A 23,544-nucleotide genomic window follows, 5' to 3' on the forward strand; every position below is an offset into this window, starting at 1 on the left:
TGGGTGTTAGTATCAGACTAAATCTTATTCAATACTTTTACACAATAATTAGTACTTTTACTTTTATAAAGTTTAACTTCTTAGTGGAGAGATTTTCCGGCTATCAATTTTATTTTTAGTATTCAAGAACACAAAAAACATCCAGTGATAATCGTATATTCAGGTACAAAATGAAATATTCATTTTATCATTTGTCAGTCAGAATAAAATAAAGAGTACTTAAATAGTAATTTAAGCAATAAGTAGATGTGTTTTCTTGTCTTGAAAAATGGATTGAAATATAGACTCTTTACTGATATTTACATTTGTTCTAATCTATGATTTTATGAATTAGGATAGTTAATGTTTAAAGATTCTGAAAAATTTTATCATCATTGCATATAACAATTTGAACAGAGAAAAAAGGAGATTATGGGCATACATAGTACAAATTGAGGGGCATTACTGGCTGGAATTGCTATTGGATGGAGTGACAATTTCCCTCTCTAAGCAGTGGTATTTAATGAAGGATATGGCTAGGAGACTATCTTTAAATTATGTGAAAAGTAGAGTTAGTTTTGAGATTCTGGTGACTAATTTAGAGTCAGAGAAATGTAAAGACATATGTCTAGAGGAAGGTAATACAAGAATCAAAAAAAGATTACAGAGCTCAAGACAGAGAGTTAACAGAAGAACACTGGGTTTCGACAATATCTGAAGAAAGGAAATATTTAAATTTTTGAGTAGGTCGATGAAGAGAGGATATGAAAATAGCCAACCTTTAAGAAAAATGCAAGCTGAAAAATGCAAAGATCTTAATTATTGGAGTTGTACTAGATTTCAATCAAGGAACTTTTAATGACCCAACAAGGTTGGAATCCTGAGGAGTAGGATGCAGATTCTTAGTGTGGAGAATAGTTCTACAGAAACACATGGTTGAATGTAAATAGGAGTGTGGGTTTGTGAGTAGTGTTTTTGTTTGCATTAAATCTGGCAACGGAAAGGTTTGGAATTTGCCCAAGATTTTGGAGATATCTTTGAAACATGTTGTTTTTAACTGAAGTGATGAAAATAACATTTTTCTTTTAAACTGGAGAATTAGGGTTTTGATGGAAGAAACAGTAATAACAATAAACTTCACTTCTTGTTGTGCTGCAGGCAGAGGTTATGGAGAGAGAAAATGGCACAGTGGTGACTGAATTCATCCTTCTTGGTCTGACACAATCTCAAAATATTCAACGGCTGGTCTTTGTACTAGTTTTAACTTTCTACCTCATCATCCTCCCTGGAAATTTCCTCATCATCCTCACCATCAAATTAGACCCTGGCCTCTCTGCACCTCTCTATTTCTTTCTGGGGAACTTGGCCTTCCTGGATGCATCCTACTCCTTCATTGTGGCTCCAAGGATGCTGGCAGATTTTGTAACTAAGAAGAAGATAATCTCCTACAGAGGTTGCATAGCTCAGCTCTTCTTCTTGCACTTCCTTGGAGGAGGTGAGGGTCTGCTTCTTGTGGTGATGGCCTTTGATCGCTATATTGCCATTTGTCGGCCTTTACACTATTCAACAGTCATGAACCCCAGAGCCTGTTACGCCTTGGTATTTGGTCTCTGGCTTGGAGGCTTCATCCACTCCATTATCCAGGTGGCACTCATTCTTCGCTTACCCTTCTGTGGCCCAAATGAACTGGATAACTTCTTCTGTGATGTGCCACAGGTTATCAAGCTGGCTTGTACAGACACCTTTGTGGTGGAGCTCCTCATGGTTTTTAACAGTGGACTGATGACACTCCTTTGCTTCCTGGGACTTCTCGCCTCCTATGCAGTCATTTTATGCCGGGTACGTGGTAGTTCCTCTGAAGGGAAGAGCAAAGCTGTGTCCACATGCACTACCCATATAATCGTTATATTTCTCATGTTTGGTCCTGGCATTTTTATCTACACTCGCCCCTTCAGAGCCTTCCCAGCAGACAAGGTGGTTTCTCTTTTTCACACAGTCATCTTTCCTTTATTGAATCCTGTGATTTATACGCTTCGCAACCAGGAAGTGAAGGCTTCCATGAGAAAGCTGTTCATCCAGCACGTCGCCTGATATCAGGGAAAAGTTACAAAAACCAAGGCTGTAGAATTTTATCTATAACTAATTTATGCATGCAGTACTTACTTATACTGCGTTTAATGAACATCTGACATCTTGTTGAAACTATTCTAGGCACTGAGAGAAGGAGTTTCTTAATGAGACAGGCATGGTGACTTCTCTTTAACTTTTGAGTTGAATTGGATTAGATAGTTATCACGATAGACGATAAAAAGCACGGTTTCAGGAAGGGACAATCTTCAGAAGGAATTAGAGAGGAGTATGATGACAGATATAGGGGTAAATAGATAGGGAGAAAGAAAGTGCATGATTGGAGATGAAAATTTACTTCCAGTCTTCAAATGCGACCTTTTTGAGGTGACCTTTGACTGACATCTAAATAAACTGAAGTAAACAACCATGGAACCACCTGGAGTGAGAACATTCTAAACAGAAGGAACGGGTAGTGCAAACCCTGTTCTTTTGGTTGGTAATGAGTATGGTATTTTTGAGAAGGAAGATGGTAATGAGTTGGTATTTTTGAGCAGAGCAAAGTTCAAGTGAACTAAGGTATAATAAGTGAATGTTAAAACAATTAGAAGATACAGTTGGAAATACCAACGTATATATGGGTCTATGAAATATGTATTATATTAACAAACTATTCTAAGGTTTTAAGCAATAGAATGTTTTCTCTGATGCTGCTTCATAATGATAATGCTGTATACTGAAATTCTGTATAAATAATCAAGAAGTTGAAAAATATCTCACAGAAAATATGTTAATAGTGTATTTTAAATATTAAATGCTATTTTTAAAATCCATGATTAGAGGAAGAAAATTGCTATTTTATAAAATTTGGTCCTATTATGCATATAGTTTAAGCTTATTGTTCTCTTAATATTATGAGCATGTTCTAAATAAGTGTAATTACTTACTGCTTTTTTAAATGACTATGAATTAGTTACCTTTTAACTATTTATGTAAATAATTCATGATTTTGTAAATTTAGATTTTCTATTATAATCTTTAAAAAAGATTTAAGTGTAATTTAAGTACAATTTTTTGACTAATTTGGTTATTTTCTGCGAATACATTTTAGAAATTTAATTATATTTATAAGACATGGACACTGATATATAAATTTTTTGGCAGTTAATTTTCTCACAGAAATATATAACATTCTTCTTGCTATCTCTAATTGTAGTATCTGCTTTCTTTTAATTATTTGTCATTTGAAAAAGTCAGAAGTATTTAATATAGTTTTAAATTTTGAATATTGTAAACGATGTCTATTGATTAAATTTATTTTATGTTTCATACATTCCATTTTCTTCCTTTTCTTTTTGTTTTGTTTTGATCTTTGAGCCATACCCAGTGGTGCTCTGGGCTATTCCAGGCTCTGTTCAAGAGTGAGTGAGCCCTAGAGGACCTTGGGGGACTATTACATGGTACCAGGAATTTGAACCAGGGTTGGTGGATATAAATGTCCAAAGCTCTGTACAATCTCTCTGGATACATTACATTTTCATGTGGATTTCTTACCTTTAAAATATATTGAAAGATAAAAATATTTCTTGTCTTATCTTTATAAGGAATATATATTTCTTATAATGTCTATTTTATCCATTTGATTTATAGAATCTATTGACATGTGAGGTCACTGTCACTGTCACTGTCATCCCATTGCTCATCGATTTGTTCGAGCAGGCACCAGTAACATCTCTCATTGTGAGACTTATTTGTTACTGTTTTTGGCATATCCAACACACCACAAGAAGCTTGCCAGGCTCTGCTGTGTGGGCGACATACTCTCAGTAGCTTGCCGGGCTCTCTGAGGGGGGCGGAGGACTCAAACACAGGTCGGCCATGTAAAAGGCGAACGCCCTACCACTGTGCTATCGATCCAGCCCAATTTTTATATAATTGGTTATATTAATTTATTTTGTAATGATGAATGGAGACGTTACTGGTGCCTGCTCGAGCAAACCGATGAGCAATGGGATGACAATGATACAAGTGATTAGTTTATTTTATTAATTATATTATTAAAACTGCTTAGCCAATTACTAACATAGCATCAAGATTTCTAGGTCTGATTGAGATTAAGTAGAAGAAGCTGAATATGCCTTTCTGTCTGAAACAAGAAATGAACACGACTGTAAAACAAATGGTTTCAATATACAGAGCATCTGACAACATATGGTAAAACCAAAATCCAAACCTTAAAACATTCAGGTCATTTCTATTATTGCCCAACGTATTTACTTGAAATAAGAATGATGGAGTACAATGATAGAAGATTAATTTGGAAAAAACACATCAGACTCTGTTAAGGAGAAGGACTTGAATTTTTTGAAAGATCCGGACACAGAATTTGCAAGTCATAATGGTAGAGATGACAACTCTTTTCTAATATGAAAGTGTAATTTTCTGTGCTTACCTTTAAGCACTGATTTAGGTGCAACCCATAAATTTAGGTAATCTTATGTCCAGGTTTATTCACATACTATTTTCCAATTTCTATTGTAATCTTTTTTTTAAAAAATAATTTCTCAGTTATTATTTTATGTTCATCTTATTTAATATATTTAACAATATATTAATCATTTTATTTAATATAATATATTTAATAATTTTATTCGCCTACTATTTATTTATATATTTTTTAGTATGATCCTTTTTATTTTATGAGAGATAGGAGTATTTTGGGTCATTTTTTTTTCCTGCAATGCTAGAAATCAAGTTAAAAGCTGCATGCTTGCTAGGCAAGTTCTCAACCACTGAGTCACATCTTCAGTCTCTTTTTTTTCTTTGTGGGTCACACCTGGTGATACTCAGGGGTTACTCTGGATCTGCACTCAGAAATTACTCTTGGCGGTGCTCAGGGGACCAAATGGGATCCCAGAGATGGAACCCTGGCCAGTTGCATCCAGGGCAAATGTCTACTCACTGTACTATCACTCAGGCCCTCTTCAGTCTTTTCTTTTTGATTATAAAATATATTGGTTAATTTCCAAAAGTTTAGGATTCATCAGACTATTTTTTTTATTTTATTGATTTCTAAATTATTTTCATTGTGATTAAAATGTGTATTTTATATCAGTTCAATCATTTTATGTAGTAAGTAAGGTCCTAAATGTGTTGCATTTTGTGAATATTACATAAACACTTTAAAAATAACCTGTTTCGATCATGCTGGGGAAGAAGTCAGCTCAGATAGAGAAGGGACCAACAAGTAAAGGGTGCTAGGAGGGCTTGTTCAGGATGGTAGATTCAGGCTGAAAGTAGACTATAGACCGAACATGATGGCCACTTAATACCTCTCCTGCAAACCACAACACCCAAAAGGAGAGAGAGACAAAAGGGAATGCCCTGCCACAGAGGCAGGGTGGGGTTGAGGGTGGTGGGAGGGATGCTGGGACCATTGGTGGTGGAAAATGGGCACTGGTGGAGGGATGGGTACTCTACCATTGTATGACTGAAATGCAAGCAGGAAAGTTTTCTAAGTCTATAACTGTACCTCACGGTGATTCATTAATAAAAAATTAAAAAAATAAATAAAATAACCTGTTTCCTGAAGTTGATAATTATTTTAGTACAAACAAGCTGGTTAATATAATTGTACAAAAATCTCAGGGCTTACACCTGGCTCTGTGATCAGGGATCACTCCTGGCAGTGCTCATGGGGACAGTATACCATGCCAGAGATAGATCCCAGGCTGAATGTTGGCAAGGCAAATGCCTTACTTATTGTACTATCTTTTAGACCCTTATTAATCATTATCTGCTCATTCTGCTGCTTTTTAAGATGAAAACACTGAAATTTAGGCAATAGTTGTAGCACTACTGTTCCTCTTTTTAGTTCTGCCAGTTTTTGCTTTGTGTATTTTAAAGATATGTAACTAGGTGCATATGTATTTATAATTATTTCATTTTGACCTCCTTGTCATTTGTCTCTTTCCTATTTATCTTTCATAATACTACTTTACTAAAAAAGGCACTTCTAACTTCAATGATTGCATATCTTTTTTATCCTTGTATGTTTAAACCATTGGTATCTTTACAACAAAATTATTTCCTGTAGCCAGGATCTAGGTCTGTTATATAATCTGAAAAATCTAATTGATGTATTTATTAGCATTGGCTAATAATGTAGTTATCACATATTACTTGTTAAATATTGAAAATATGTCTAGTCTAAACTGAGTTTATTATATAATACCAGGTGTCAAAGACTTAGCTTTACCATAAAGCATGTGAAAGATTTTTCTTATAGACTTCAACAGAAATAGTGATATTTTTGACAAATAGTAATATGACAAATATGACAAATAGTAATATTTTGACAAATTGTAATAGTAATATGACAATATGACAAATAGTAACATTTTTTACAAAAATAAAATAAAATATTTTAAAAGTTCACTTGTTTTTGATCCACACCCAGTTGTGCTCAAGGCTTACATCTGGCTCTGTGGTCACGCAGTACTCCTAGTAGGGCTTGGGAGAATATATGAGGATTAAATCTGGGCTGACTGCATGCAAGGCAAGTACCCTTCTGGGTGTACTACCTCTCCAGCTTCTGTATTAACAAATTCCAGCAACTTATATTTTGTTTTTAAAACTGTGGGTATTGAAAACTTTTAAAATATATTTATTGGTTCATTTTTAGCTTTTAATATATAATTTATTAGTGGTAAATTATTTCATTTATTTTTGATGTACTTATTACCATTATTGATTTTAAGCCTACCATCATTTTTCTTTTTTCTTATGTATTTTTATATTTCTCTGCCTTTTAATAAATCGAGTATATATTATGCTGTTTTCTCTCTAACATATTTAACTAGCTATACTTTTTGTTTGCTTTTTTGTTTTGTTTTGCTTTCTTTGGGGGATATACCAGAATGTGCTCAGGGCTTACTCCTGCTCTCTCAGAGGTCACTCATGGCAGGACATGGAACCATATGAGTTACCAAAGCTCAACCCAGGTCAGCTGTGTATAAGGCAAGTACCTTACTTGTTGTATTACTTCTCCAGTCCCAATAGCCATGCTTTTTTAAGCACTATATCTTAGTAGAGTTTGATGGGAGATGAGTTAACATTAATGATGCTGATATTCAGTATCTGATAATTGACTCCAATAATATTTAAAAGCTACTTATATACCCCTTCTATATCACCCCATTTTCTTCAATTAAGTAATTTTATACACTTGTTATGATTTTTTTCATAGCCTGTGTTATGTATTTTAAAAATAATTTAAGATTCATTTTTTGTTGTAAAGTGCTATAAACTTTGATGAATTACTAATATCATGTATTTAATCATTGATCACTGTATCACTGTCATCCCGTTGCTCATCGGTTTGCTCAAGCGGGCACCAGTAAAGTCTCCATTGTGAGACTTGTTACTGTTTCTGGCATATAAAATACTCCATGAGTAGCTTGCCAGGCTCTGCAAAAATTAAACATATATATACACATATATTTGTATATACACACCATTAAATATCTTTTTCTTCACCTAGTCAAATCTTCTGTCTGCACCACTGGTGGTAGAGATAATTAAAATTCTTTATATAGTGTGTCTTTAAATAAAAAGTTACTTTCTTAGTGATCCTTTCTCTATTCCAGGAGGAACCAGTTGGGATGGGAGATGCATGCTGAAAGTAGATAATGGACCAAACATGATGACCTCTCAGTGTCTGTGTTGCAAACCATAATGCCCAAAAGTAGAGAGAGAGTATGGGGAATATTGTCTGCCATTGAGACAGGGGGAGGGTGGGAAAGTGGGGAGTATACCCGGGATATTGGTGGTGGGGGAATGTGCACTGGTGGAGGGATGGGTGTTTGATCATCGTGAGATTGTAAGCCAAACATGAAAGCTTGTAACTATCTCACGATGATTCAATAAAATTAAATTTTTTTTAAATTTTTAAAAAAGTCACACATTTGAAATCATTGATATATCCGTTTTTCATATTGTCTTCTTTTACTTAGCAAAAAATCTAATATTTATATATAGCTTAATGTTTAAGTAGCTCATTTTCTCTGTATCCTTATAAGAGAGTATCACTATTGGCTTGTTCACTTACCCTTTGAAGGACATTGTTATTACTTCCAATATGGGCTATTTTTAATGACATTATTCTGTTTGTTTATGATAAAGTTTTTGTTCAGACACAATTTGGGTATAAATGCCTAGATATGTGACTTTCCAAGCTGAGAAGTTGTAAGTCTAGTTTTGAAAAGAAATTGTCAAATAGACTTCTAAAATGAATGTACCATTTGCATTTTAAGCTCAAGCAAAGATGTATGTTTGTTGATTCACCTCTTCACCAGAATTTTGTCTTGCTGGCTTTTGTTTTTCATTTTTTAAAACTTTTTTAATTTAAAAAGGAACTAAGTGCATGATGCGAAGCAAGAAAAGCCTCCGAAGCAAATGATGATGAGAGAATGGTTCAGTCACATGAAAAAACTGAACTCAGACCTTTGTATTACACTATGCACAAAAGTCAGGTCAAATGGGATTAAAGATCTTATTATCATATCTGAGACCATAAATTGTACTGGGGAAGACACAGGTAGATTCTTTCATAATACTGTCCTTCTGTTTTGTTTTTCTACAATGTTGTGCTGGCTATTTGCTATTTTGGGGAAGGGGCTTAAATGTTAGAATTCGTTTTAATAGTATAATCATTTGTAGTATCACTATTCTGAAGTTAGTCCATTAACAGTATTAGTTACATATGAAGGTTCCCATTTTTCAATAAATATTATAATTAAACACTATAATGTTGCAAATTTTTGATATATGTCTAACCTTATGTCTATTTTCATATTTTATGTCCTTTACACTAATTATAAGTATTCATTAATTAAGATTATAATTAAATATATTTAATCATATATATTTAGTATATAATTAAATTATATAATTATATAATAAATATATAATTATATATATTATATACATACACACCTCTCGGAGAGTCCGGCAAGCTACTGAGAGTAGAGTAGAGCTTGGTAAGCTACCCGTGGCGTATTCAATATGCCACAAACAGTAACAATAGGTCTCATTCCCTTGACCCTAAAAGAGCCTCCAATCATTGGGAAAGATGAATAAGAAAAAGCTGCTAAAATCTCAGGGCTGGGTGTAATGGAGACGTTAGTGGTGCCTGCTCAAGTAAATCGATGAACAATGGGATGACAGTGATACTAATTAATTAAAAACATTATTTGTAACTATTGATTACTTTCAGTTGATTTGTCTCTGAGCAAATTTTGAAGTCATTTTATTGTCAAAAATCTTACGGAGAATTAATTCAAATTTTTCAGCTGAATACTGTTGAACTTCTCCTTTCCAGTAACATTTACATATTTCAATTTACTAATTCATTGGGCTGGAGCGATAGCACAGCGGTTGGGCGTTCACCTTTCACGCGGCCAACCCGAGTTCGGTTCCTCCGCCCCTCTCGGAGAGCCTGGCAAGCTCCCGAGAGTATCGAGCCCACTCAGCAGAGCCTGGCAAGCTACCCGTGCATATTGGATATGCCAAAAACAGTAACAATAAGTCTCTCAATGAGAGACATTACTGGTGCCAGCTCGAACGAATCGATGAGCAACGGGATGACAGTGATACAGTGATACAGAATTCATTAATCTTTTTATTACCTCTTATAAAGTATCAGAGATTTTGTTACATTCAACACATCTCTGATTAAGATTGTTATTGTACTATGTATATTATTGCTAATATAAATAGGGACTATTGTAATTTTAACAGATAAGTTTTGGCTTATATGAAGGTTTTACTTTTATCTGCTCATTTTGCAATTAACCACTATACTGAATTATCTGTCTTTCAAAGTATTCTACTTTACAAATTATCAATTAAATTTGCTAACAATTTATTAAACTTATTAACAGTTTTTGTTTCTTTTGATATGCAGTTCTTTGCATTTTCACATGTATAAATACATGTAATCACCAATATAAGTGTGATCCAAAGTTTTATAGTGCCCCCAAACTTCCTAGAGTTGTCTCTTTCTGAACTGTTTATTATTTCTATTATTTTTCTAATCCTCTTTTTTCAGGAAAACTAACAATGATATGTTATTAAACCTATTGAATCTTTGCAGCTACTGGATGACATTTTTTGTTTCAGAATGTAAGAACATATTCTTTATTATGCTAATAAGAGTTTTTTGCTCTGTTTATACGTTTTATTATGTTGGTTTAACATTACTTTATTTTTATTTTTTTAAATTTATTTATTTTATTGAATCACTTATGACTCAGTTATACAATGCTCGAACACCTGTCCCTTCACCAGTGCACATATTTCACCACCAAAAACCCCAGTATACCTCCCACCATCCAAACCCCCACCCCCGCCTGTGTAGCTGATAAATTTCACTTCATTTTTTCTTTACCTTGATTATATTCCATATTTCAACACAAAATTCACTATTGTTGTTGGAGTTTCCCTCCCAAAAACAGCCCTGCTGACAAGGAAGCATTTGATAATTAGCTTTCCATTGTTGAGAATGAAGATATATGAAGTCTTTGGTTTAGAATTTCTGTATTTTAGTATATTAGTAATTAAGTCCAGGGAGATTTATGTTAGAAATTGCATCATTTTCCTTCCTGGGGCAGCATGGGGCTATGGCTTAGTTCACAGTCTAGAGACAGTGCTGGAAGCAGTTGCTGGTACCAAAAGTAGTCTAGGTGGCCTCCGGATCATGGTTGATCAACAGCAGAGCGGACCCACAAATACGTGGCCACTCAGGTCATATCTCGGCGGAGCACGCACCGGTATTGCCCCAGCCCGAGATTTCCCACGTGTCCCTATGTTTCAAGTTCAAACCTCTTTTTATTTTCTTTTCAAGCCACCAAGTTCGTACCTGCTTACTGGTCCTTGTAATATGGTGGACGCCACACCGCTTTTTCCAAAAAATGGAAAAAAGACCGAGAAGATCTTTCCCCTCCTTGACTGGCGTGGGGCTATGGCTTAGTTCACAGTCTAGAGATATTGCTGGAAGCAGTTGCTGGTACCAAAAGTAGTCTAAGTGGCCTCCGGATTGTGGTTGATCAGCAGCAGAGTGGCTGCACAAAGGTGTGGCCACCCGGGTTGCATCTCAGTGGAACGTGCACCTGGTTTAACACTGCTTTAGAAGCCATTTTGTTTTTATTTTCTTTCTTTATGTTTATTGCTTGTCAGATTATAATATCATACTTTTTTCTGTTAATAAGTGGTTTATTTTATTTTATTTTTATTGAATCACCATGAGGAAAGTTACAAAGTTTTAGGCATAAGTCTCAGTCCTACAATGATCAAAAACACATCCCTTCACCAGTGCACATGTTCCACCACCTAGAACCCCAGTATACCTCCTATACACCCCACCCCCACCTGTGTGGCTGATGATTTTCACTTTGCTCTCTCTTTACTTTGATTATATTCAATATTTCAACAGAAAACTCACTATTATTATTTGGATTTTTTTCCCCAACAATCAGACCTGCTGAAAAGGCATCATTTGATAATTTGTTTTCCATTGCTGAGAATAAAAAGCATTCTTCATTCACGGACACGTGGTTTTGGATTTCTGGTATTTTAGTAATTAAGTCCAGAGAAATTTCTGCCAGAAGTCATGTCCCTGCAATCTCATACCTCTGTTTAGTGGGCTCTAAAAGATGGCAGTTGCCACATTGCAGCTGCCGAAAGGAAAGGCCGAGAGAGAAAAACCTCTGCAAGAAGCCTCTGGGTTCCTAAATGAGTTAGTTGGCCTGGGGGATCATAGTCATTCAGGAGTGGAGGAGCCAGTCGTGTGCCGCCGCTCGGGGTCTTGTCTGGGTGGAGCCAGATGACATTTTTAAATACAATTTTCATTAGTTTACATTTTAAGTATTTATTTTATTTTAAAATATTTCTACAGAAAAAAAATTTTCTTGTGTACTAATTTTAAAGTCTTTAACATATGTAGTCAACTAAGAAAGATTTCTGGGCTCTAACTTCCTGCGTCAGAGTGTAGTTGTGAAGTGTTCAAATCTAGTGGTATTTTGGAAAAAATTTGTTTTATGAAAATAAATCACAGATGATTGGCTTGGGTGAGTATGATAAGGTCCTCAGATATGATTTCAGGTTGAGAATTCACACCCAGTATTTTTCTAAATGATCTCTCTTATTACAAATGTAATCTTAGCAATTTTGGTCATCTCTATTTTTTTCTACTGTGCCAGTCTTTGTGCTGAATTCTTATCCCTTTCTCTGAGGTATTTGTAAATGCTTGGCTTATACCAATTATATAGGTTATTCCAAGTTATTTACCCCTAGTTTCCACATACCTATGGTGGAAGATAAGATAAGATTGCCTCTAATACATTGAGGACAAAGTCAGCAAAACCCTCCATGACATTGAAGCTAAAGGTATCTTCAAAGATGACACATCACTGACCAAACAAGTGGAAACAGATAAACAAATGGCACTATCTTTTCTTTTAAATTTTATTGAATCACCATGAGATAGTTACAATGAGATAGTTCATGTTTGGGTTCCAATCTCACAATGATCAAACACCCGTCCCTCCGGGTATACCTCCTCTTTCCCACCCTCCCCCTGCCTCTATGGCAGACAATAATTCCCATACTCTCTACTTTTGTGCATTATAGTCTGCAACACAGACACTAATAGGTCATCATGTTTGGTCCATTATCTACTTTCAGCATGCATCTCCCATCCCAACTGGTTCCTCCAGCCATCGTTTTCTTAATGATCCCTTCTCTATTCCATCTGCCTTCTCCCCTCTGCTCATGAAACAATCTTCCAGCTACGGGGCAATCCCCCTAGTCCTTGTATCTACTGTCCTTGGGTGTCAGCTTCATGTGATGTCATTTTTATACTCCACAAATAAGTGCAGTACTCAGGGAAAAATCTTGCTCAATTCACGGAACAAGTCAATTGAAGATAATCTGAAATGTTATGCTCCTGTTTATTATCACTGTGTGGTCTAATAAGATCTACTACATCAAATTCACTCTTAGTACATACAAAAAATAGCAGAAAAAAATGCAACTTGTAAAAAATATCAAAACTGAGAACACCAAATTTATTAAAAGTAACTTTATATTGAACACTGGCTACTGAGGAAAGGGTTTTATTAGAGGAAAATTAAGAAGACACAAACTTTTGTGGATAAAAATGATTGTCTCTATAAATTTATAATTTATAATGACCCGTCAACTTTTTTAATGCATGACTTTTCCTTTGTCATGAGAGATTTTGGTGTCAAAGTATCTTAGCCCTGGGGCACCGAACACTGGGTCAATGGTTTAAATTTTTTTAAAAAAATTTTTATTAATGAATCACCATGAGGTACAGTTACAAAATATGAACTTTCATGTTTTCATTTCAGTCATACAGTGATAGTTTACCCATCCCTCCACCAGTGCTCTTTCTCCTCCACCAATGTTCCCAGTATCCCTTCCACCACTCCCACCCCATCCCCCATCACTCCACCCTGGCTCTGTGACAGGGCATTCCCTTTTGTTCTCCTTTTGGGTGTTGTAGTTTGCAATAGAGGTTTTAAGTGGCCATCATGTTCGGTCTATAGTCTACTTTCGGCCCGCATCTTTCAACCCAAATGGGTACAATCAACATTCTCTACTTGGTTTTCCCTTCTCCATCTCAGCTGCCTTTTCCCCCAGCATGTGAGGCCAGTTTCCAAAAGGTGGGGCAGACCTCCTGGTTGTAATCTCTACTACTCTTAGGTGTTAGTCTCCCATTCTGTTATTTTATATTCTACAGATGAGTGGGGTCTTTCTATGTCTCTCTCTCTCTTTCTGACTCATTGCACTTAACATATTTTTCCATGTTAATCCACTTATATGCAAATTTCATGACTCATCATTTCTAACAGCTTCATAGTATTCCACTGTGTAGATGTACCAAAGTTTCTTTAACCAGTCATCTGTTTTTGGGCACTCCGTTTTTTTCCAGATTTTTGGCTATTGTAAACAGTGCTGCAATGAACATACAAATGCAAATGTCCTTTCTACTATACCTTTTTGCCTCTCTGGGATAGATTCCCAAGACTGGTATTGCTGGGTGAAATGGGAGCTCAATTTCTAATTTTTTGAGAATCGTACATATTGTTTTCCAAAAGGGCTGAACCAGTTGGCATTACCACCAGCAGTGAAGTAGAGTCCCTTTCTCCTCACATCTGTGCCAACACCGGTTGCTTTTAAAGAAAAGATAAAAACCATATGATCACATCAATAGATGCAGAGAAAGAATTTGACAAGGTCCAGCACCCATTTATGATGAAAACTCTCACCAAAATGGGTATAGAAGGGACTTTCCTCAATATAGTCGAAGTCATCTACTACAAGCCTTGGGCAAGTATCATCCTCAATGGGGACAAATTAAGAGCCTTCCCTCTAAGATCACTGATGAGACAAGGATGCCCATTCTCTCCACTTCTGTTCAATATAGTACTGGAAGTACTTTTAATAGTGGTTAGACAAGAAAAAAAATATTAAGGGCATTCAGGTAGAAAAGTAAGAAATCAAGCTCTCACTATTCGCAGATGATATGATACTATACTTAGAGAACCCTAAAACTTCTACCAAAAAACTCCTAGAAACAATAGACTTGTATAGTAAAGTTGCAGGTTATAAAATCCATACCCAAAAGTCTATGGCTTTCCTATATGCAAATTTTGAGAGAGAAGAAAGGGACATGAAAAAAAGCAATCCCTTCACAATAGTGCCTCAGAAAATCAAGTACCTCAGAATCAGCTTAACTAAGGAGTTAACTAAAGGACTTGTACAAAGAGAACTATAAAACACTACTTCAAGAAATAAAAGAGGACATGAGGAAATGGAAAGATAACCTCTGCTAACAGATTGGGAGAATAAACATTGTCAAAATGGCAATACTCCCGAAAGCATTGTACGCATTCAGTGTGATCCCTATAAGAACACCCATGACATTCTTAAAAGAAATGGAGCAAACTCTTCTGCAATTCATATGGAACAATAAGTCCCCATGAATAACTAAAGCAATTCTTGGGGAAAAGAAGATGGGAAGAATCACCCTCCCCAACCTCAATCTCTACTACAAAGTGGTAATAATTAAAACAGCATAGTACTAGGACAAAGGCAGAGTCACAGACCAATGCAACAGGGTTGAATATCCTGACACACACCCTCACATATATGATCATCTAATCTTTACAAGGGAGCAAGAAATGTGAAGTGGAACAAGGAAACCCTCTTCAACAAATGGTGCTGGTAAAACTGGACAGCTACATGAAAAAAATGGGCTCAGATCTCTACCTAACACCATGTACAAAAGTCAGGTCAAAGTGGATTGAAGATATCAACTTCAGACCAGAACCCATAAGGTACATAAATGACAAGGTTGGCAAAACCCTCCACGACATTGAAGCTAATAGCATTATCAAAGATGACACACCGCTGGTCAAGCAAATGAAAACAGAGATAAACAAATGGGACTATGTTAAACTAAGAAGCTTCTGCACCTGGAAAGAAATAGTGACCAAAATACAAAGATAGTCTACAGAATGGGAAAGTATATTCACCCAATACCCATCTGATAAAGGGTTTATATGGATATACGAGGCACTGGTTATTAAACTACAAGAAGAAAACATCCAACCCCATCAGAAAATAGGGGGTGGAAATGAACAGAAATTTTCTCAAAGAATGGCTAAAAGACACATGAGAAAATCTTGTATATCACTAATCATTCAATATGCCAAAAACAGTAACAAGTCCCAAAAATGAAGACATTACTGGTGCCCACTCAAGAAAATAGATGAGCAATGACAGTGATAGTGATCACTAATCATCAGAGAGATGCAGATTAAAACAACAATGAGATATCATTTCACGCCACAAAGACTGGTTTGAATATTTTTATATTAAAAGGAGATTTTTTGGTGGTGTTACTTAAATGTTTCTTTAACATTTCAAAAGTGATTACACAAGGTCATTTTCTATCACTCTAATAAACAGTTTCATGATGAATGTATGTACTCAGGTGAAACAACAAAGTCACACTCTAAAGTTTCTGTTAAAACTTTGGCAGTGTCTGCTCAACTTTTTAATAACTCCCACTGCAAGCAGATTGCAGTATCTAGTCCCTGATCTAAATGCCCCAGACTTTCAGTGGCTTTTATAGGAAGACAGAAGCAATATATATCCATAGTTCTGACTTCCAATGTGTGTAAAGAATGTCCGTGATTTCAGTAAACTTGTGAACCTTGAGAATATGGTGCTTTTGATTCCTGAAGTATAGCTGGTAGGTTAAAAGGTGAAAATAATACTAAGGATCTTGAAAAGCAAATTGAGTTTGTGTTTTTCAGGTAGTAGTACAACCTCATTTAGTAATTTTAATATATAGGAAACATTTAATGGAATTGATGATACAAAGTTTGGTGATTGCATTAATAAATTATTAGCAATTGCTTTCTGTAGAAAAGCGGAGAAAAGGAAACCAGGAAACGATTTGCTTCTAACAAAAGTATGATATATTAATGTTGGTGGAGGTTTCCTGGGAGACTCATGTGAAGTGGGGAGGAAAGAGGCAGCAGCCTTGAGAAGGAGATCTGCCACTTCCTATCTGCTTCACTAATTTTACATCTGAAATATGTATATATTAGGCATTGTAATAGTTTTTGTGCTCTCAGTACTAATTTCATCGCTAGGAAGATATCAGAAATAAAAAATTATGCCTGGTAGAGAATTTTCAGTGTATTTAACATATAAAGCTACACAAAACTTTCATATGAAGAGGCTGCTTTAATTTTTAAAAGATGAAATAATTGAAGGCAATATATTTTTTCCTAAATTCCTCAATGGATACTTGGTTCACTGTCACTGTCACTGTCATCCCATTGCTCATTGATTTGCTCGAGCGGGCACCAGTAACATCTCCATTGTGAGACTTGTTACTGTTTTTGGCATATCGAATACCAAAATATATGGGTAACTTGCCAGGCTCTGCCGTGTGGGCAAAGTGCTCTCAGTAGCTTGCCGGGCTCTCAGAGATTGGCAGTGGAATTGAACCCAGATTGGCTGCGTGCAAGGCAAACGCCCTACCTGCTGTGCTAATCGCTCCAGTCCTATAATTTTTTAATATGAGTCTTGTTGTTATTTCTATTATTGAGATAATACAGATTATTTTGTGTAGATTCTTAAATTTAGATTCTAAAGTTAGTTCTTAATATTCTTAATAGTTATCCAGAAATGTGCCAGTGGTTTATAGAAATAATCTAATTCTCATAAACAAAAAGACCAAAATTTACAGGGATTACTAAAACAAAAATCAAGGTGACCTAATAGTTGGAAAATTAGTTTTTTAAACACTTTGTCAAAAGTTCAATTTTAATACATCTGGAATAATGTTTTTTGACAAAAATTTTAAAGTGTTTATCAATATTGATACTAGTTTTGAATATGTGTCAGTATATGAGGATGGAGTCAGGTACTTTTGAATATGGGAAAGAAGGTAGTGAAAATTACACAAGAGATTCAAGAGATTAGAGATTTGCAGTATTTGCAACATGATGTAAGTTGAATGTTCAATTTTGAAAAGTAAGTATGGGTCCTTAAAGTATCTTTTTTTCCTTTTAATTTTCTATACTCCTGTCACACTTGGATGGTGATGAATGTGTTTTTCTGCTTGTTTGTGTTTTTTTTTTAAATTTTTTTGAATTTTTTGTTTTGTTTTATTTTGGGTCGGGCCACATTTGGCGATACTCAGGGATTACTCCTGGCTCTGCACTCAGGTATTATTCCTGCTGATGCTTGGGGACTATATGGGATACTGAGGATTGAACTAAGTTGGTCAGTTGTAGGCAAGTTCCCTATATGTTGTACTATTACTCTGGAACCAAATTCTTTTTTATTGTTTGTTTGTTTGGTTTTTGGGTCACACCTAGAAGTGCTTAGGGCTTACTCTTGGCTATGTGCTCAGGGATCACTCCTGACAGTGCTCAGGGTACCATATTTGGTACCGAGGATTGAACCCAGGTCAGCAGTATGCAAGACAAGTGCTCTATCTGCTGTACTATCTCTCTGTTCCCATTTTGAGAATTTATATAGCTAGTTCTACAAGATGCCCACATTTATCTTGTGTATTTTCTGTCTCATTCCTAGTTAGAATTTTTCTTTTGCTTTTCTAATTTATTTATTTATTTATTTATTTATTTATTTTTTTCTTTTTGGGTCACACCTGGCAATGCACAGGGGTTACTCCTGGCTCTGCACTCAGGAATTACCCCTGGCCGTGCTCAGGGGACCATATGGGATGCTGGGATTTGAACCCGGGTCGGCCGCGTGCAAGGCAAACGCCCTACCCGCTGTGCTATCTCTCCAGCCCCTGCTTTTCTAATTTAATAAATGTTTGTTTTGAGCAACATAAGGAGAAACAAAAGAAGTATTTCTCTCATTTTCAAAATGTCTTTTGTAATATAAAACATAGCTGAGAATAATTCAGATTACCTTTTTCATCAGTATTAGCCTCATTAAAAAACACTAAGTTATCTTTTGTAAGTTTTAGTTAAAATAATACTCATGAATAACTGTAATATAATTTGAAAACATGAAAATAAAATGGGAATTGAACTGGATTTTTCTGTTTCTGAAAAAGCAGTTCACTTAAATGAAAAATATTTTATCATCCTTATAAGATGCTATGGCTTAAACTCAATGGCTTAAACTATTAATAAAACCTAGTGCTTAAAAATAATGGATTCCACATAATTCCATTTATTTAATTTTGGTTAATAGAAATTTGAGTTTTCAACCCTCTATTATATTTTAATTTATTTGACTATCAAGTAGAACATACTTACTGTTATATTCTTCCTTTGAAATAGGGAGGAATATGTAACCTCCCTATCCAATATTCAGAATAGAAGTATTTTGTAAATGTATTGGGAGTATAACCCAACATGTACTGATGCTTGTCAAAACCAAAAATTTGTCTATTTAAAGTGACATCTGACAGCATTTGTTAAGTCGTTCTGAAATTAAAATCTTTGATGGTCAATAGATTTTGTTAGTTTTTGGGCCACATCAGTGCTTGGGGGTTACTCTTCACTTAAGAATTACTCCTGCTGGGACCAGAGCGATAGTACAGCAGGTAGGGCGTTTGTCTTACATGTGGCAAACCCGACCCGGGTTCGATCCCCGGCATCCCATATGGTCCGCCAAGCACCGCCAGGAGTAATTCCTGAGTGCAAAGCTAGGAGTAACGTCTGAGCATTGCTGGGTGTGACCCCGCCCCCCCACCCCTCAAAAAAAGAATTACTCCTGGTGATGTTCATGGGATTATGTGGGATGCTGGAGATTGAATCCAGGTTGGCTGCATGCAAGGCAAATGCCCTACTCACTGTAGTTATTAGTTGGATTCTAGCAGTAAATACTTGAATAAATTATTATCCATATCATATTTTCTAGCTCTATCATTTTGTTCCATTTTGTCATTTATAGAGCAGACTCTGAAGAACAATGGAGGGGTTTAACCATTCCAGAGTGTCCGAATTTGTGTTACTGGGACTCACTGATTCTTCTGACCTTCAAATTTTATTCTTTGTGATTTTTTTTATTTTTTATTTAATGACCATGTTGGGCAACTCTTTGATTTTGCTCACAGTCATGTCCACCCCACAGCTTCATTCCCCCATGTATTTTCTGCTCAGCAATCTCTCTCTTATTGACATGTGCCTGTCCTCTTTTGCCACGCCAAAGATGATCATGGACTTCTTTGCTCAGCGCAAGACCATCTCCTTTGAGGGATGCATTTCCCAGATCTTCTTTTTGCATCTTTTCACTGGGACTGAGATTGTGTTGCTGATCTCTATGTCTTTTGACAGGTACATTGCTATATGCAAACCTCTCCATTACTCAACAATTATGAGCCAAAAAGTCTGCATTGGGCTTGTGGTAACTTCTTGGACAGTGGGTTTCCTGCATACAATGAGCCAGTTAGCTTTTACACTCTACTTACCCTTCTGTGGTCCCAACATAATAGACAGTTTCTTCTGTGACCTTCCTTTGGTCATCCAGTTGGCTTGTATAGATATATACGTTCTTGGACTCTTCATGATCTCAACTAGTGGTGTTATTGCTCTTATAAGCTTTTTACTTTTGCTCAGTTCCTACATCATTGTTCTTAAAACTATTAAGAGCCACTCCTCCACAGGATCATCTAAGGCTTTTTCCACCTGCACTGCACATTTCATAGTTGTGACAATGTTCTTTGGGCCCTGCATCTTCATCTATGTGTGGCCTTTCACAAATTTCATGATGGACAAAGTTCTTTCTGTTTTCTATACCATCTTTACCCCTTTTTTGAATCCACTTATCTACACTTTGAGAAACCAGGAAGTGAAAACAGCTATGAAGAAGAAACTAAATAACCGGTATTTGAGCCTTGGGAAAACATCTCCAAGATATCCAGTGAAATGAATCAGGAGTTTCTGTCTTATTTTTAGTATCATCAATTTTGTTCTTAGAACAACTGAAAATTAAGCTTGGAAATTGTCTCTCAGTTCATCAATCTAATTTCTAAAAATAAGAAGGCACGATTTGAAAGAGGTGAAACAACTTGCCTATAAAAGCAACACAATGTTTGTAAATCTTTTAAGATTATTAGTTTCATCTGAAAATCTACTTAAATGTAGTGGTTATTTTCACAGAAAAATACTGTCACTATCAACTGTCACTATCATCTCGTTGCTCATCGATTTGCTCAAGCAGGCACCAGTAATGTCTCCATTGTGAGACTTCTTGTCACTGTTTTTGGCATATCGAATACACCACGGGTAGCTTGCCAGGCTTTGCCGTGGGGACGAGATATTCTCGGTAGCTTGCCAGGCTCTCCGAGAGGGGATTAGGAATTGAACCCTGGTTGGCCACATGCAAGGCAAACGCCCTGGTCTTCAAAGACTCCCCTAGTCTTAGAAACACACCTTATATTGATCTTAGACTGACCAATCAAAGAGGGCTGAGATAAAATATTGCTCTTTTGTTCTCTCAGAACATTTCTACTCAGAAGCATTGCTCTGTGGTACTTGATGTCACCTGTTAGTAATGTTGTAATTAAGAGTGTATGGCATAACAGATTCCCCAACCTCAATAGTACTGTAACATTTTTGTTAAAATTGATATTCTGAATATAACTTTATGAATATTTTTGAACAATCTTGATTCAATGAGCATGAATTGAGCCAGTTTTGAACAAAAAGGAGTTTGAAGTTCCTGAATTTAGTAAGTTTTTAATAGTACAGACTGTTATTGCACTTGAAAATAAGAATAGCAAATAATGAATCAATTAGCAAGTTATAAGTTTAAATCATAAAAGGCAACTAATAAATCTGATTAAAATTCAAATCTTGGACAAATGTCCTACATATGATGAATTCATTTACATATTTCAAAATATCAGCAATTAAATTAATGATAAGTGTTTTAATAGCCACATCAAACATTCCAAATGTCATTAGCCCTAGTATCTCATTTTCAGTATTTATAGATTATGGAAAGAAAAAAAATAAAGGTAATTTAAGAAACAGATAGCCCAGTTATTTCTAATTGGCTTGCTACTAATTATCTTCAATTAATTTTATCATGAGACTTTCTAAATGAGCTGACCAATCAATTTCCCTAAGAGAAGAAGGACTCCTATAGAAGAGCTCACAGAATTTATGAAGCTAATTTAAGATCAATTCACTGTAAAGGTTTAAAAGATTGTTGTTTACCTAAAATTCATTTTATTTTCCACAAATTATTTTGAAGAATAACTGTATTCAGATCAAAGTACTAGCACACACAATTTGACTTCCAGTTTACACTATCTCCAAGACGGAAGCTTATGAAGATGCATAGCAGAATTACAAATGATATACTTTGTTTTCCATTACTAACATGATGGGATGGGGAAGTTATGTTAGATTGCATGATATTGCTGAGTAAGTTTAGAATTATAATATAGATGATTCTCTGAACTGACTGAAGAGTTCAGGAAATGACTTCTTTTATGGATTTGAATAGTTTGTGAGTAAAACTGTCTTACAAAGAAAGGAAAAACATTTAGCTCGGTCTTTTAAATCTCTACATGCTTCAGCACAAAACCCTCCAAAGTAGTTAAAATATGAAGTTATATAAAATGTATAATGTGCAGAAGTTTATAAATAAATGTGGTGTTGGAAGTAGGTGTAAAATGATATTTAAACTTGGAAATGGTAGTTTAGACTTTGCCAAAATAATATCACTGAAAAGAGATTAAGGTGAAACTATACTCAAACATCATTCTCATTATTTACCAAATGCATCATCTTTGTTTTTAAATTTTCTGAGTTTTAAATTTTTAAATTCTCAACCTTTAGTGTGTGATTATTCATAAAGTGTTTTATCTGTTTAAGGCACTTGGTGTGTGCTGAAAGTGCACTAATGCACTATTTCTATTTTTCTCTTTTCAGGACATAATTTTAGCAATTTGTAGGATTAGTTTCTGGCAGAAAATTATGGTCTCATGCTAGCATTTTTTAAAGTTTTTTTTCTTGTTAAAGAAAGTGTTTGAAATGTTTCCTAGACACAGTTTCTTCACTTATTAAATGTGGATATAGTATTTAAGCACAAGGTATGTTGTAAAAATAAAATTAAAATACATGCAACATAATTAGCAGTGCTTGGTAAACATTAAGGTCTTTAATAAATACTAACCAAAAATATTGTGTTGCTGCTGTTGTACTAAATATGTACAAAATTACAGGGTTACTGGAATGGAAGTAGGTGTGGTTACTAGAACATAAAGGGCATGGTTTTAATACTGTAACAGAATGTGACAATTTACCTAATGTAAGTGAATATAAAAATATTGACTATGTGCCAATTATTAATCATTGGTGTATACCTGTAGTTATTTTTGTCCTTTGTTGTTGTCGTCTGTCTATAGTTTATATAAGAAGTGTTGTATTTGGGGGATTTCTCATTCATTTTATTTTTATGATGTATTTTGAAAATTATTTATTTTTCTGAAAGTTGACGTGCTGAGTTCCATTACAATTCGAAGAGATAAAATTGAAAAGTTTTAGACTTCAATTAAAACTGCTAAAACAGTTGCAAAATTTAGGTTATTCCATGAATGCAACACATACACATTTAAAAAAATAAATTGTTTATTGATCATTCAAATTAATTTTGTCACTAAGAGTTCATTTGATGGGTGGAGCTTCGGGGATTTGGAGTCACATCCAGCAATGTTCAGGGTTATTACTTGCACTGTTCTAAGGAGTGACCCTTGACAGTGCTTAGGAATCATTCAAACTAGAAATTCAAACTAGGATTATCACCAACAAAACCCATGCAAGGCAAATGTCTTACCTCCTGAACTATATCTCTGCTCCTCTTTAATTATAAATTGAAACATAGTTCAAAATTGATGAA

At 35.2% G+C, this 23,544-nt stretch overlaps 2 protein-coding genes across 2 annotated transcripts; both read left to right on the plus strand.

Moving 5' to 3' along the window:
* The first annotated feature begins 1,143 nt into the window (after positions 1-1,143).
* On the plus strand, positions 1,144-2,070 carry LOC101540040 (olfactory receptor 4N2). Its single transcript, XM_004609525.2, has one exon. It carries the CDS (start codon positions 1,147-1,149, stop codon positions 2,068-2,070), a length of 924 nt encoding a protein of 307 aa, XP_004609582.2. The 5' UTR covers positions 1,144-1,146.
* A 17,535-nt stretch (positions 2,071-19,605) lies between these two features.
* On the plus strand, positions 19,606-20,565 carry LOC101537996 (olfactory receptor 4K2-like). Its single transcript, XM_004609727.2, has one exon. It carries the CDS (start codon positions 19,606-19,608, stop codon positions 20,563-20,565), a length of 960 nt encoding a protein of 319 aa, XP_004609784.2.
* The last annotated feature ends 2,979 nt before the right edge of the window (positions 20,566-23,544 follow it).

The sequence above is a fragment of the Sorex araneus genome, chromosome 3 (genome assembly GCF_027595985.1).
Source record: "Sorex araneus isolate mSorAra2 chromosome 3, mSorAra2.pri, whole genome shotgun sequence".
Lineage (NCBI taxonomy): Eukaryota > Metazoa > Chordata > Mammalia > Eulipotyphla > Soricidae > Sorex > Sorex araneus.

Coding starts and splice junctions, on each gene's coding strand:
- LOC101540040 (XM_004609525.2), top strand. CDS start 1,147: ATGGAGAGAGAAAATGGCACAGTGGTGACTGAATTCATCCTTCTTGGT.
- LOC101537996 (XM_004609727.2), top strand. CDS start 19,606: ATGGAGGGGTTTAACCATTCCAGAGTGTCCGAATTTGTGTTACTGGGA.